This window comes from Phoca vitulina, unplaced genomic scaffold (assembly GCF_004348235.1).
Source record: "Phoca vitulina isolate PV1807 unplaced genomic scaffold, GSC_HSeal_1.0 scaffold7, whole genome shotgun sequence".
NCBI lineage: Eukaryota > Metazoa > Chordata > Mammalia > Carnivora > Phocidae > Phoca > Phoca vitulina.
The window spans coordinates 47,504,946-47,517,874 of NW_022589710.1; the positions used below are offsets into that span (position 1 = coordinate 47,504,946).

The window sequence follows — 12,929 nt, forward strand, 5'->3', positions numbered from 1 at the left end:
CCATGTTTTTGTGTTCTAAGAAATTGTTGCCTAATCCAGAGAACCAGATTTTCTTTTATATTTTCTCTTGGAAGTTTTATAGTTTTGATGTTCAGATCTATGGTTTGAGTTATTGTATATGATGTGAGGTAAGGGTTAAAAGTCTTTTCCCCTAGATATTCAGTTCCGGCACCATTAGCTGACTAACTGTACTTTCCCGGTTGAATTAACTTGGCACTTTTGTCGAAAATTAACTACCCATATATATGTGGGTCTATTTCTGGGCTTTTTATTTTTATTCTAGTATGTTAATATACAGTGTTATATTTGTTTCAGTGATTCAACAATTGTGTACGTTTCTCGGAAATATGGAATGCTTCGTGAATTTGCGTTTCATCCTTGTGCAAGGGCCATGCCTCTCTTCCCCATATCACTCCAATTTTAGTATAAGTGCTGCTGAAGTGAACACTATCTCTGGACTTTTATGGTGTCTTATTTGTTCTCTCTGACCATTCTAATGCCAAATGCAGTCTTGGTTACTATAGCTCTGTAAAAAGCTTTGAAATCAGGTACTACAACTTCTTTTTCAAAATTGTTTTGGCTAGTCTAGGTCCTTTGCATGTCCATATACATTTTACCAACTTGCCAATGTCTACCAAAAGAGCACACTAGGGATCTTTTTCAATGCTTGCAAACCTTCCTTGGTTTTCCCCAATGTGTAAGATCACTGCTCACCCCCGACAGCCCAGCGCAGCAAACCTCTGCCTCCTCCTCGCCAGCCCGCCTTGTCATCCTTCCCTTTGCTCCTGGAGCATCGGATCCTCCATGCCTTAGAAAAGTTTTCTCTGTCACCTCTAGACCACATACTGGTTACGTGTTTTTATCATGCTCTTTACTTTTCCTTCACAGCACTTACCAGTTTGTAAAATGATATATGTGTCCATATGCTTACTTGTTTACTATTTGTTTGCTGCTGGTATTGGTCATACTCAGTGCAGTGCCTAGCATGGAAACAGCACTCAGTATTTATTGGTTGAATGAATAAAGGCAGAGACAGCTTTCTGAACAGTTTATTTGGGCAAAACAATATATTTGCATGGGATGACTCTTACGTCATCTCAAGTAGTTCCCCTCCGGTTCTTAACATGTACTCTCAAACGGATACACCTAACCCAACCCATCATTTAGAGCTTCACAGTCATCCAACAAGGTTAAAAAAAAAATCTGGCAAAAACAGGAGACGGGGGTAAGAGAGAAAGAGAGAAGCATGACATTTTAACACATTACTAGAATTTAAAATTTTTTATTTATATTTCCCCCTCTCACTCTCTCAGATTATGTAAGCATCACAGCAATGGAGAGGGATTATCACAGCACCTCTTGCAAAGTCCAGTTTACAGGCAAATTGGTCAATGGAAAAATAAAGGCCAACAAAATAAGATCTCGGCTCCCCATAAGTGATTTCTCTATTCTTACTCTTTCCCCCTTCTCTTAATGTTTGCTACCTTTATACAGAGAGGGATCATCAAGACCGTGTGGGCATGCTGGCTCACCTGACACAGTGATCTCACCAGCATCCTGTAAAGGACCATCAAGGATGCTTTTTATCATTCCAACCATTGGTTTAACATCACTGAGGTAACACGACCTACCTACCCCAGTCAGGAATACGTCCCACATCCCCATAGAAGGCCTGCCCCGACCCACGGAGCTTTGCACAAGAAACCTGAAAACTGTGGGGCAAAGCAGGCTCGGAACGGACTCAAGGCTCCTGGTGCAGGGAGGGATCCACTTACCCACGGAGATGGCAACAAGGAAGGACACTGAGCACATGAGGGTAGTGCTCTCGTCTTTATCTTGCATTCACCTTCCCCACTACTTCTCCAAAGGAACAGAGCTTTGGGTATTGCTTCATCAAAAACGCATAACCACAGTTTAAGAACCATTGCATTCTTTAGGGTCAGTTTATTAGAACTCATCATACCACAAAGAGTCACAGTTCAAGGCCGTCTATCGTGTGTACTATGTGGTAAACAAGACCTTGCCCACGGCTCCCCCATCAAGCCACTCCCAAGGGCGGACTGGGTATACCTCCAGACTCACAAGAAGACTAGAATAATAAACAACTTCAGCAAGTCCGTAAGCTAAGTCCTTTGGGTCCCCCGTCTAAAAAAGAATCTATAGCAAAAGGTGCTTGGAAAACAGAAGTCACTGGAAATGACAAAAGGGGCAACATTTTCCATACAATTAAAAGCAAAAGGATCATTGGCTCATCCTAGCATTTCTTCTGTATAAGGCAGGAAGCCAGCCTTCTAATTAGGCTATCTGGGCACATGGTCATTGGGTAGGAGCCTAAACACTACATTTCCTGTGGATAAATCTGAGGAGAGAAGAAGATATGCTTTTTGCCACGTGGAAGGTATTTTGATTAACTGGCTTAATGGATTAAGATGCCTGCTGGCTGGGCACTGAGCTTCCATGTTAAGCAGGTAGCAGCAGATCTTTAGGTTCTGGGGCTGCATTTAAACAAGTAGCTGCTCAAAAGCCAAGAAGAATCATTTGATTCTCTTAACTCCCCCTTGACGACCACCTTGGGCTATGCTGAGTTTACCTGTGTGAAAGGCTTAATAGTTCTGATTTTCATGAAGACAGACATTGAAGGAAAAGCCCCCACACTCTTCCCCCTTTGCTGACCACATAAGTTGCAGCCAGAAGAGATGAAAGCCCATCTTGGCTTACCTCGAACACCAGGAAAGGAAAGACACTCTGGGAATTAGGTCACAGCAGTTCTTTACACAAGAGAACCTGGAGCCTGTCAGTTGTATCTACAAATTCTTACAAAATAAGAATTACCCAAATTCTTTTTCTTCACTGCCTATGGCATGACTAGCAGTCCTGTGCTGCTTCCCAATCCAGGACTAGGGGCCAGAGAACCTCATCAGTTTGGAAAGGGAGCAGGGTTGGGGGGAGAAACAGGGAGGTAGTGGTTGACAGCATTGCTTTTTTCCCCTTCCCTGAGAAGCCAGGAAGTCTCTCCATGTGAGCCATTCTTCCTCCTGGTTTTCACTAACAGAAACGAAGCAAAGCCTATTAAACACTACAGAATTCAGCCAGACTGGACTAGCCGTAACAAACTTAGATACAGCCTCCCTCAAGTAGGGAAGAAAGAAGTCCCCTGACTCCTCCTGAAATGTAAGGCTGTGTCCCAGGACAGGGTATCTGACCCAGCGATCCTCTAAGCACAGCACCACCATCGAGTTTTTCCCTGGAGTTGACATTCTAAAACTCAAGAATGGGAAGGTACAGAAAGGCCAAATGCAGGACACAGGGATTGTAGAGACAAATCATTGGCACAATATTCCATTCCTGGGCTTCTGGAAGAGCGTTAAGCAAACGTAGCCGTCAGCCGTTGTTGTTTTCTGATTAGTGTTCCAGGAGTCATGGTGTGCGTATAGCCCTCAGCCGTTGCATAGGGTAGTTCTGTGCACCTTCCGGGACTGCTTCAGGAAGAAGCGTGTTTTGACCATCTAAAGTCCTCACCCTGTCGTGAAAATTTAAGATAGTAACTACAGGACTAAGCTGCTAAGTTCTTCAAACAAGCAAGCAGGACTTTGGGGTTGGGGAGACTAGGATGATTTTTAACGGGAAGAAATTTTCCAGAGCAAAGCAAAAAGTTAGAGTGCTCCAAGGACCCCACCCCTGAACACACACTTTCACTATTTACTTACTGTAGAGTGTGTGCCATATTTTAGGGTGAAACTTTTAAAATAAAGGTGGAGGAGAGTCTGCCACTGCCTCTTGATCCATTCTTCGTGATTCTGAGGTCTCCTAGTTATAAATTTCCTGGTTTCTATTGTGATCAGCAGGAAAAGGTCTTATAAGCCTGAAATGGATAAAGGCAATGCTAAATAGAAAGAGGGATGCGAGAAGGTGGTGAGGATTTGTCACATCTCTCTTGACTGACTCCGATGATCAACCTTGGTCGTAACTGTCAGCTGCCACCTGCGTGCCTCCCATCAGACTCGTGAGTCAGGCTGTGGTCAACCACGCATGGAACATGCTTCGGTCTACTCCTTCCCAGTGACTATATTCGTATACGCCTGCATTTCCCCCAGCGCTTGGTTAAATAATGATACCTGTGATATGACTGGACTCTAGATTTCTATTACAGTTTCCAAGAAGAGACAACCAGCATGTAAAACATTTTGTCTTCTAGAAAGCAGAGGTTCTGGGTGGATCACAGTTTTGTCTCTTCAAAATAAACTTGTAACTTAACTACATTTATTCTGACATAACTTTGCACTAGCAAAGTGATATATATTACATATATATATATATATATATATATATATATATAATGTATTTAAATGCCCATACTGACATTTTAAATTGCAGTGACTTCATGCAGACCAAAGTAAAAAGAGTAGCAAGGTAAGTTCATTGCTTGAAGTTTGGGACTTTTGCAAACCCTACACCATTTGATAACTGACTGCAGTGCAAAAGCTATCTGGTGTTCTAGTGGGGTTCTATGGTGAGGAACAAGATGTAAAGGTTAGCAATGTATTTTATTCTACAGGACTAGTGACTTAGTTACCACAATGTCTTTTTTTTACCTCAATTTGTCCATGCTAAATACAGTCCCTGCATTTCTACTTGGTTCTTTCATTCACCCTTTTCTATTCTTTAAAAAAGTAAAACAAAACCCTGGAATATTTCCAAGGCTGAAGGCTCTCAGATGCTGAGAGTGACCAAAGAGAACTTAAGACATGAAAACAAAACTTCACCGACAATCCTGTTGCTCCCATCCTCCACCACGTGTGTCTACACAAGCACCGCAGCTGATGACAAGGAGCCCAGGAGAATTTCTACCAATACAAGGGGTGATTTCAAAAATAGAGACGTGCAAAGCTACTTTCACACAGTGTTTTCCCATTCTGTTCCCGATCCTTCCCCCATATAACTCGATGGCTACTAAAAGACAAGCTGGTCTTGGGCATAATAAAGTCAAAAGTTCTCTTCACTTAAGCTTTGGTCAACAGAAAAAAGGAAGAGCTTTAACATGGTGGTTTTCAGATTTGTTCTTTGGTCAAGCAGTTTAAAGCTCTCTGAAACTAGTCCCCTTACCTAGTATGAAAAGAGTCAAAATAGAGGATCCCAGTTTTAGTGAAGAGATATGTGTTCAGAATTTCTCGGGGGGTGGAGGTGGCAGGGGGAGAACAAAAAAGAAAAAAAGAGACCCTAAACCCCAGATGCCAGATTAGAATTGTCTTAGGACATTAAGAGTAAAGGAGAACTAGCACTCAGAAGAGTAATGTTTAAATGGGTCAGCTTCTAAAAAGGGTAAGTTAACTTTGATCCTTAAACAGGAACATGACAAATGATTTCTGAGCAGAGGATTTACCAACATTTTCTTTTATCAGTTTAAATCCTAATCTGGACCCAGACCCAGGCAGAGGCGCTGACAGTTCTGAAAGGCAGAAAGCAGTAGGAACCAAGCACGGACGTTCTGCCAGTTCTGTGCCCGCGGACCCGGCCCCCAGGCAACTGTGCACACAGGACACACAGGGAGGCGGCAGGCGGCCTCACCACACGGGGCTGACCGGGGCGGGGCGGGGGGGGCTTTCTCAACAATGTAAGCATTTTAAATAGCAGGTGGGAGTGTTAGTTTAGAGCTTAGGAAGGACCCAGAAATTGGACATACCCCTCAGACAGTGACCATCATCAATATCTGATGGTGAAAGAAGAACAGCTGAACTTAAACAGCTGAACTTCAGACAAAAGGGAGAACACTTAGGTTGAATACTTGACTGGTTCAGTAAGGTTTCCAAGGTTGGTGGCCTCTGAGACCTGGACTGGAAGTAAGTGGAAGGCACTTGCTCCCTGGGGAGGAGGGCTGGGTGAGCCTCAAGGCTGCAGTGCCGGGGCCAGCAGGAGCTTTGGATGGGCCAAGTCTGTAGGCGGCGGGGAGAGGGTAATGGCCTGTGTGGTTAGCCAGGGCCAGGCTAGGGTCAGCGGGATTTCATAAGAAGAAGAGTTATAAAATAAAATATTTTTAATGGACAAAAAAGTAGAGTGAGGTCACCTCTTTTCTTAAAGGTGAAATGTAGCAAAGGAAGAATGTGAAGCAGTTTTTTTACTATTTACAAAATGCCATTTAGAACGAGGCGGCCACTGTCAGTAGTTGAGGAAACGTCTCTCGTGTGAGGTGGCCACAGAAGTATGGTTCCTGGAACTGGCTCAGAAAGGCCACACGCTGTCCTGGGGGAGGGAGAGTTCCTCCAAGGGAGCACCAAAAAGGCTCAGTCTTCTGTTTCTTCATAGGTAGTCTCGTCAAAGGGCCTGTCCAGTAGAGGCACCAACCGATGACGGGAATACTTGAGTTGCAACAGGTCCCCAACTTCATCTATCTCCTTTAAAGCCTAAAAATATATAAGAGTAGAGGTCAGTCGGAGCCAGTAGGATGCAGGCATGCCTGGTGCTTTATGGTTATAAAAACATCCATGGCACGATTATCCTCTCGTGTGACCATGTGCGTCTAGTGCATTAACTCTGATCAGACTAAGGACAGCTATGGAAAGAGCCACTTTTTGAGCAAGAACGTCAGGCTGGTCATGAATAATAGGTTGTGAAGAGCAGTTATGTAGGATAAAGGGTAGAGCTCATCAAAGTATGCTATGCTTAGGAGAAAAATGAATATGCGCCCTGAACTTGCCAGGCTGGCTACCACTGTCATTTGTCCTTTCATACTTCAGTCCTTGCTGTTTCTATTTAACTACAAGAAAACCGATGGGAAGTCTGCGTTGAGATGCTTCCTAGATACAAGATGAAGAGAGTCCCCAAAGTGCACTGAGGATCAGACTTAGTAAGAAAGAGGAGAAGCTGTTAGGATACTCTGGGTAGGTCATGGACAGGGTGGGGGTGAGGTAGCAAGAATGGACAGAGCCGGGACTTAAACTCAGACATGAGTTTGAACTCTAAAATCCTAATCTTGAGAGATCATCTTATCTTCCCATCAAAAACTAGTTATCTCAGCGTAATTTTCTTTCTTATAAAACTTCTTTTGTTTTTCAAAAAAAATTCAAGCACTAAGAAAAGTTATGAAATGAAAAGTTTCTTCCTGATTGCTACACCCATCGGCTCACTGAGTTAACCTTTCCAAACAGCGGCACAGAGTGTCAGAACAGAAAATCCCAATACAAGAAGGGGATACGTGTTCATGATTTCTCAGGAAAAATCTAATAGAAGGACATGGACACTCGAAGCCCCAGATACTTCTCAGAGAAATCCAAAGAAGACTGTAAAAATATTGTAATCCTAGGTTCTAAGGCTTTTTAATAAAAGCACCTCACGCAGGCCTCACAATGCAGTTTCCATGGCAGCTCTCCAGCCCTATTATTCACTCCCCAGCACCTGTGGATATTACCCAGTGGATCCAGTGACAAATCTAGGGGGAAGGGCCTTAGCTTTGGAGACAGTGCTCTCTCCATGACACCATCTCATTAGACTAGGAAATGGTGAGGTGAGCAGTAGATGCCGGAATGTGACTGTCCAAATTCCCATCACATCATATACATCTGTCCACTCTTACGTTCATAATTTCATATGAAAATTTATACCTTCTACTTCATAACAGGAGTCAGTCAGTTGAATATTAGTAAAAGACACATTTACCTGTTCTTAAATTTTAACTTTTGTCTTTTAAAAAGATTTTATTTATTTATTTGAGAGAGAGAATGAATGAGTGGGGGGAGGGACAGAAGGAGAAAGAGAATCCTCAAACAGACTCCCCGCTGAGCACGTAGCCCAAAGAGGGGCTCAATCTCATGACCTGAGCTGAAATCAAGAGTCAGACACTTAACCGACTGAGCCACCCAGGCGCCCCTAAATTTAACTTAAAAATCAGCATTCATAGGGGCGCCTGGGTGGCTTAGTCGGTTAAGTGTCTGCCTTCGGCTTAGGTCTTGATCTCTGGCTCCTGGGATAGAGCCACACATTGGGCTTCCTGCTTGGCAGGGAGTCTGCTTCTCTCTCTCCCATCACTCGTTCTCTCTCTCTAATAAAACCTTAAAAAAAAAAAAAATCAGCACTTGTAGAGAGAAAAAAACCCCACCAATAAATAGTATTCCTTATTTATTCTAGCATAAGAAAAAAATTCTTCATTCCAAATGTGGAAAATATAGAAAGCAAATTAAGAGCTGGACCTCAGTATGCTTTCAGAACAGTGCTATCTTGGGGAGCCTGGGTGGCTCAGTCAGTTAAGTGTCTGCCTTTGGCTCAGGTCATGATTCCAGGGTCCTGTGATCGAGCCTCACATCAGGCTCCCTGCTCAGCGGGGACCTGCTTCTCCCTCTCCTGTTCCCCCTGCTTATGCTCTCTCTCTAATAAATTAAAAAAAAAAAATCTTAAAAAGAAAAAAAAAAGAACAGTGGTTATCTTTAAGAAAAGGTTTAACTGAAAGCTCCATATGAAAACAATTTAAGATTGAATTTCAGCTGGGAGAACCCATTAACCATTTATCCCCCCTGACCTCTGATATAGGATTTATTAATTTAAAACAACATATGACTAAGATCACAAAGTAAAAGACATTTATGAACTCTGACTTTAGAATATTTTTTTCATCGATGTAAAAAAAGAAAATGAATAGACAGAAAAACCCACAGTAGCCCAAAGGGATCTAGATTCCATGATTTCCTCTGATCCCATACCAAATATTTCAGATAAATAGGTTTTATTTACATAAAACTGTAACTAGAAACTGCCAGTTTGCCATTATGTGGGTCACATGGTTTGAGTAGGAATAAGGGACCGTTACAAGTTATCATCATCTGTTAGCAAATAATCTACACTCAACCACTGGATTACAAGGTGAGATGGGTTCTTTTTTTTTTAAGATTTTATTTATTTATTTGAGAGGGAGAGAATGAGAGAGAGAGCATTAGAAGGGGGAGGGTCAGAGGGAGAAGCATACTCCCTGCTGAGCAGGGAGCCCGATGCGGGACTCGATCCTGGGACTCCAGGATCATGACCTGAGCCGAAGGCAGTTGCTTAACCAACTGAGCCACCCAGGCGCCCAAGGTGAGATGGGTTCTTAGGGGGAAAAACATGTAAATCACAGAGTTGAGTTTGGTCCTTGAATGAGAGAATATTCTAGGACAGCCGTGCCCTGGAGCTGATCGATAACCTTGCCTTTCTCATTTTTAAAAATAACAGTTTTATTGTGATACAATTCACATGCCATAAAAGTCACCTTTTTAAAGTGTACAATTCAGTGCTTCTTAGTATATTCACAGAACTGTACAATTTTCATCAGTATCTAAAGTATTATCACCTTAAAAAAGAAACCCCATACTCACATCCTCACCCCTGCCTTCCCCAGGCCCTGACAACCATCAGTCTATTTTCTGACCCTATGGATTTGCCTATTCTGGGCATTTCATAATGTGGTCTTTTGTGCCTGGCTTCTTTTACGTAGCATGATGTTTTCGGGTTCATCCATGTTGTAGGGCTCCAACTTCATTCTTTTGCATGTGGTTATCCAGTTGTCCAGTACCATTTGTTGAAGAGACTATTCTTTCCCTATTAACTAGTCTGGGCTCTCTTGTAGAAAATCAACTGGCCATAGATGCTTGAGTGTATTTATGGACTCTCAATTCTCTTCCACCATTAGCCTTATGCTAGTCCACCACTGCCTTAATTACTATAGCTTGTAGTAAGTTTCACATCTGGGAAGTTTGACTCCTCCGACTTAGATTTTCTCTCTCCATACTGTTTTGGCTATCTGGGGCCCCTTAACAGTTCCATATAAACTTTTTTTAAAGGCAAGTCAAACTTTTAAACACCTAAATAGAAGAGAATGGAAGAAAAGCTGGTATCAGTGGGTTAAAAAAATAATCAGTGCAGAAATTGCTAGTAAGATTTTTGAGAAATGGGAAAATCTATTGAAAAAAATCTGAAAGGCACAATCAAAATAAAGATACAGTACCAGTAATAAACAGAATCCAATTTTCCAGTGTCAGAATGTGATTAAGAATATACTCATACTGGGGTGCCTGGGTGGCTCAGTCGTTAAGCGTCTGCCTTCGGCTCAGGTCATGGTCCCAGGGTCCTGGGATCGAGCCCCGCATCGGGCTCCCTGCTCCGCGGGAGGCCTGCTTCTCCCTCTCCCACTCCCCCTGCTTGTGTTCCCTCTCTCACTGTGTCTCTCTCTGTCAAATAAATAAAATCTTAAAAAAAAAAAAAAAAGAATATACTCATACTTGTGGAAGTTTTGTTATATAGAAATAAGGAAGAAAAATCAGTCTTCAGCTGCTCAGAAATAAAAATGTCAATTAAATTGCTACAATGAACTCTTAAAAACATGTATTCATAATATTCTTTAAGATTAGTAGCTCTCCAATGAATTAATGGGTACTTCTAGCAACTGCAGCTGACCCATGAACAATGAGGGTTTGAACTGTGTGTGGGTCCACTTACATGTGGATTTTTTCGATAAATACAGTACTATAAATGTCTTTTCCTTATGATCTTCTTAATAACGTTTTCTTTCTTCTAGCTTACTTTATTGTAAGACTATAGTATATAACACATATAACTTACAAAATATATTAAGTGCCTGTCTGTTATCAGTAAGGCTTCCAGTTGACTAGTACTTAAGTTTTGGGGGAGGCAAAAGTTACATGTAGATTTTTTTACTTTGGGATGGGGGGGCGTGTTAGCTCTCCTACCCCTGCCCCTGTGTTGTTCAAGGTCAACCATAATTTTATGCAAATATCACATTCTAGAATTCTATAAACTCCCAGAAAGCAATACTTATTTAAAGTCTGAAGTCTTGGATGTGAAATAACAGCATGTTAAGAGAATATCACAAGAATAAATTAAGAAACCATAATTAAATTCAGTAATTATGAGCCCTTACTACGTGCCTGGCACTGTGGTAGGTCCTGGAGATATAGAACGAGCAAAAGAGACTTAGTCTCTACCCTCAAGATTGATCCAGTGGAGAAGATCGCCATTAAATAATTCCAGGTGGGAAGGATTTACTAAGGGGGTATCTTAAGATTCCAAGGAAATGGCAAGCAAGAGGATTGGGGAATCCCCTTGAGCAAGTTTCCTTTAAGTGGAGATGTGAAGAGTCAGTAGAAGTCAGCCAGGCAAAGGAGAGAGAGGGCTCAAGAGAGAAAATTCTAGAGACACAAAACAACATACAAGAGGGCTTGCAGTAGAAACAGCTAGAGTACAAAGAGAGTCAGACAGTTGTAGAGGCCATAAGGGAGAGCGTGGAACAAGATAAAGCCATAAATTCCCCAGAGCCCTGACTGCACAGGGTCTAGTGGGCAATGCTAAACAGTTTTGGATTTTTTTTTTTTGTAAATAGCAATGTTTTAAGCAGCATCGCATACTCCCTCCTCTATTTTACCAGTTAATACCTGAGGTGCTCAAAGAACTTGAGGATCAACAGATGATCAGTTTCACCCGATATCCAGGCCTCCTTAGTACAGGTACATTTATATCAAGGTGAGAGTCTACTTACAGTATCAAGTATTTCTTTGGTATGAGCTGCTGACAGGCAAAACCGGGCTCTGGACTCAATAATCGGAGTAGCAGGAAATCCCACCACAACTACACCAATATTCCGCTTCAGCATCTCCCGTCCAAAGGCGCTGCGAGGAGAAAACAGGGTAAAGACACCAGGAAGAGTAATAAACCACAGAACAAGGTCCTGAATGATTTAAACTCTTAGGTGATACAGACATTGGCAACTTCTATTAGGAATTTCCTCTTCTTTTTAAGTTAAAATTGCCAGACTTAGGGGCATCGGGATGGCTCAGTCGGTTAGGCGGCTGACTCTTGATTTCGGCTCAGGTCATGACCTCGGGGTCCTGGGATTGAGCCCCACATTGCAGCACTGCATCGGGCTTCATGCTCAGCGGGGAGTCTGTTTGTCTCCCCCTCTCTCTGCTCCTCCCCACTGCTGGCTCGCACACACATGCTCACACACACTCTCTCTCTCAAATGGATAAATAAATCTTAAAAAAAATTGCCAGACTTCAATTCAATCCTAAAGTGGTCTTCTCCCAAATAGTTTCCTTCACAAAGGTGAAGAATATAGTTGTCAAAGACCAAATTTTAATAGAGCTTCTCTAAACTAATTTGCAGTTACAGCCTTAAAGTGTTCCTGACACGTAAGAATGGTTCAGAGGCTTCAAAATGAACTCAAGTTTAAAAGCTTGTCCTTGAGGGGGCGCCTGGGTGGCTCAGTCGTTGAGCGTCTGCCTTCGGCTCAGGTCATGATCCCAGGGTCCTGGGATTGAGCCGCGCATCAGGCTCCCTGCTCAGCAGGAGAGTCTGCTTCTCCCTCTCCCACTCCTCCTGCTTGTGTTCCCTCTCTTGCTGTGTCTCTCTCTGTCAAATAAAGAATTAAGATCTTTTAAAAAAATAAATAAATAAATAAAATCTTATTCCCTGAAATGTTAGGTTTGGCAGCTCAAACAATTCTTTTTTTTTTTTTAAGATTTTATTTATTTGACAGAGAGTGCACAAGCAGGGGGAGCCACAGGCAGAGGGAGAGGGGAAGGAGGCTTCCCGCTGAGCGGGGAGTCGGATGCGGGGCTCAATCCCAGGACCCTGGGATCAGGGCCTGAGCCGAAGGCAGGCGCTTAACCGACTGAGCCACCCAGGCGCCCCAGTTTAAACAATTCTTAAGATTAAGGATGCAGATGGGACACCTGGGTGGCTCAGTCGGTTAAGCATCTGCCTTTGGCTCAAGTCATGGTCCCGGGGTCCTGGGATTGAGTCCCAAGTTGGGCTCCTTGCTCAGCAGGGAGCCTGCTTCTCCCTCTGCCTGCCCCTCCCCCTGCTTGTGCTCTCTCTGACAAATAAATAAATAAAATCTTTAAAAACAAAAAACAAAAAGATTAAGGATGCAGAGGATCTGCTGTAACATGGAC

At 42.8% G+C, this 12,929-nt stretch overlaps 1 protein-coding gene and 1 non-coding gene across 2 annotated transcripts in view; both read right to left on the bottom strand.

The window, feature by feature from the left end:
• Positions 1-341: 341 nt before the first annotated feature.
• On the bottom strand, positions 342-448 carry LOC116633359. The gene has a single exon (XR_004299648.1). It is a non-coding gene; the product is annotated as a U6 spliceosomal RNA (small nuclear RNA).
• A 3,881-nt stretch (positions 449-4,329) lies between these two features.
• Positions 4,330-12,929, bottom strand: part of SPTLC2 (serine palmitoyltransferase long chain base subunit 2) — a 104,288-nt gene continuing 95,688 nt past the window's right edge. Inside the window, exons 11-12 of the mRNA XM_032405692.1 lie at positions 11,513-11,642; positions 4,330-6,398 (exon numbers count right to left, since the gene is read on the bottom strand). Coding sequence (XP_032261583.1) covers positions 6,279-6,398; positions 11,513-11,642 — 250 coding nt within the window. The 3' untranslated portion in view covers positions 4,330-6,278. The remainder of the gene's footprint in view (positions 6,399-11,512; positions 11,643-12,929) is intronic.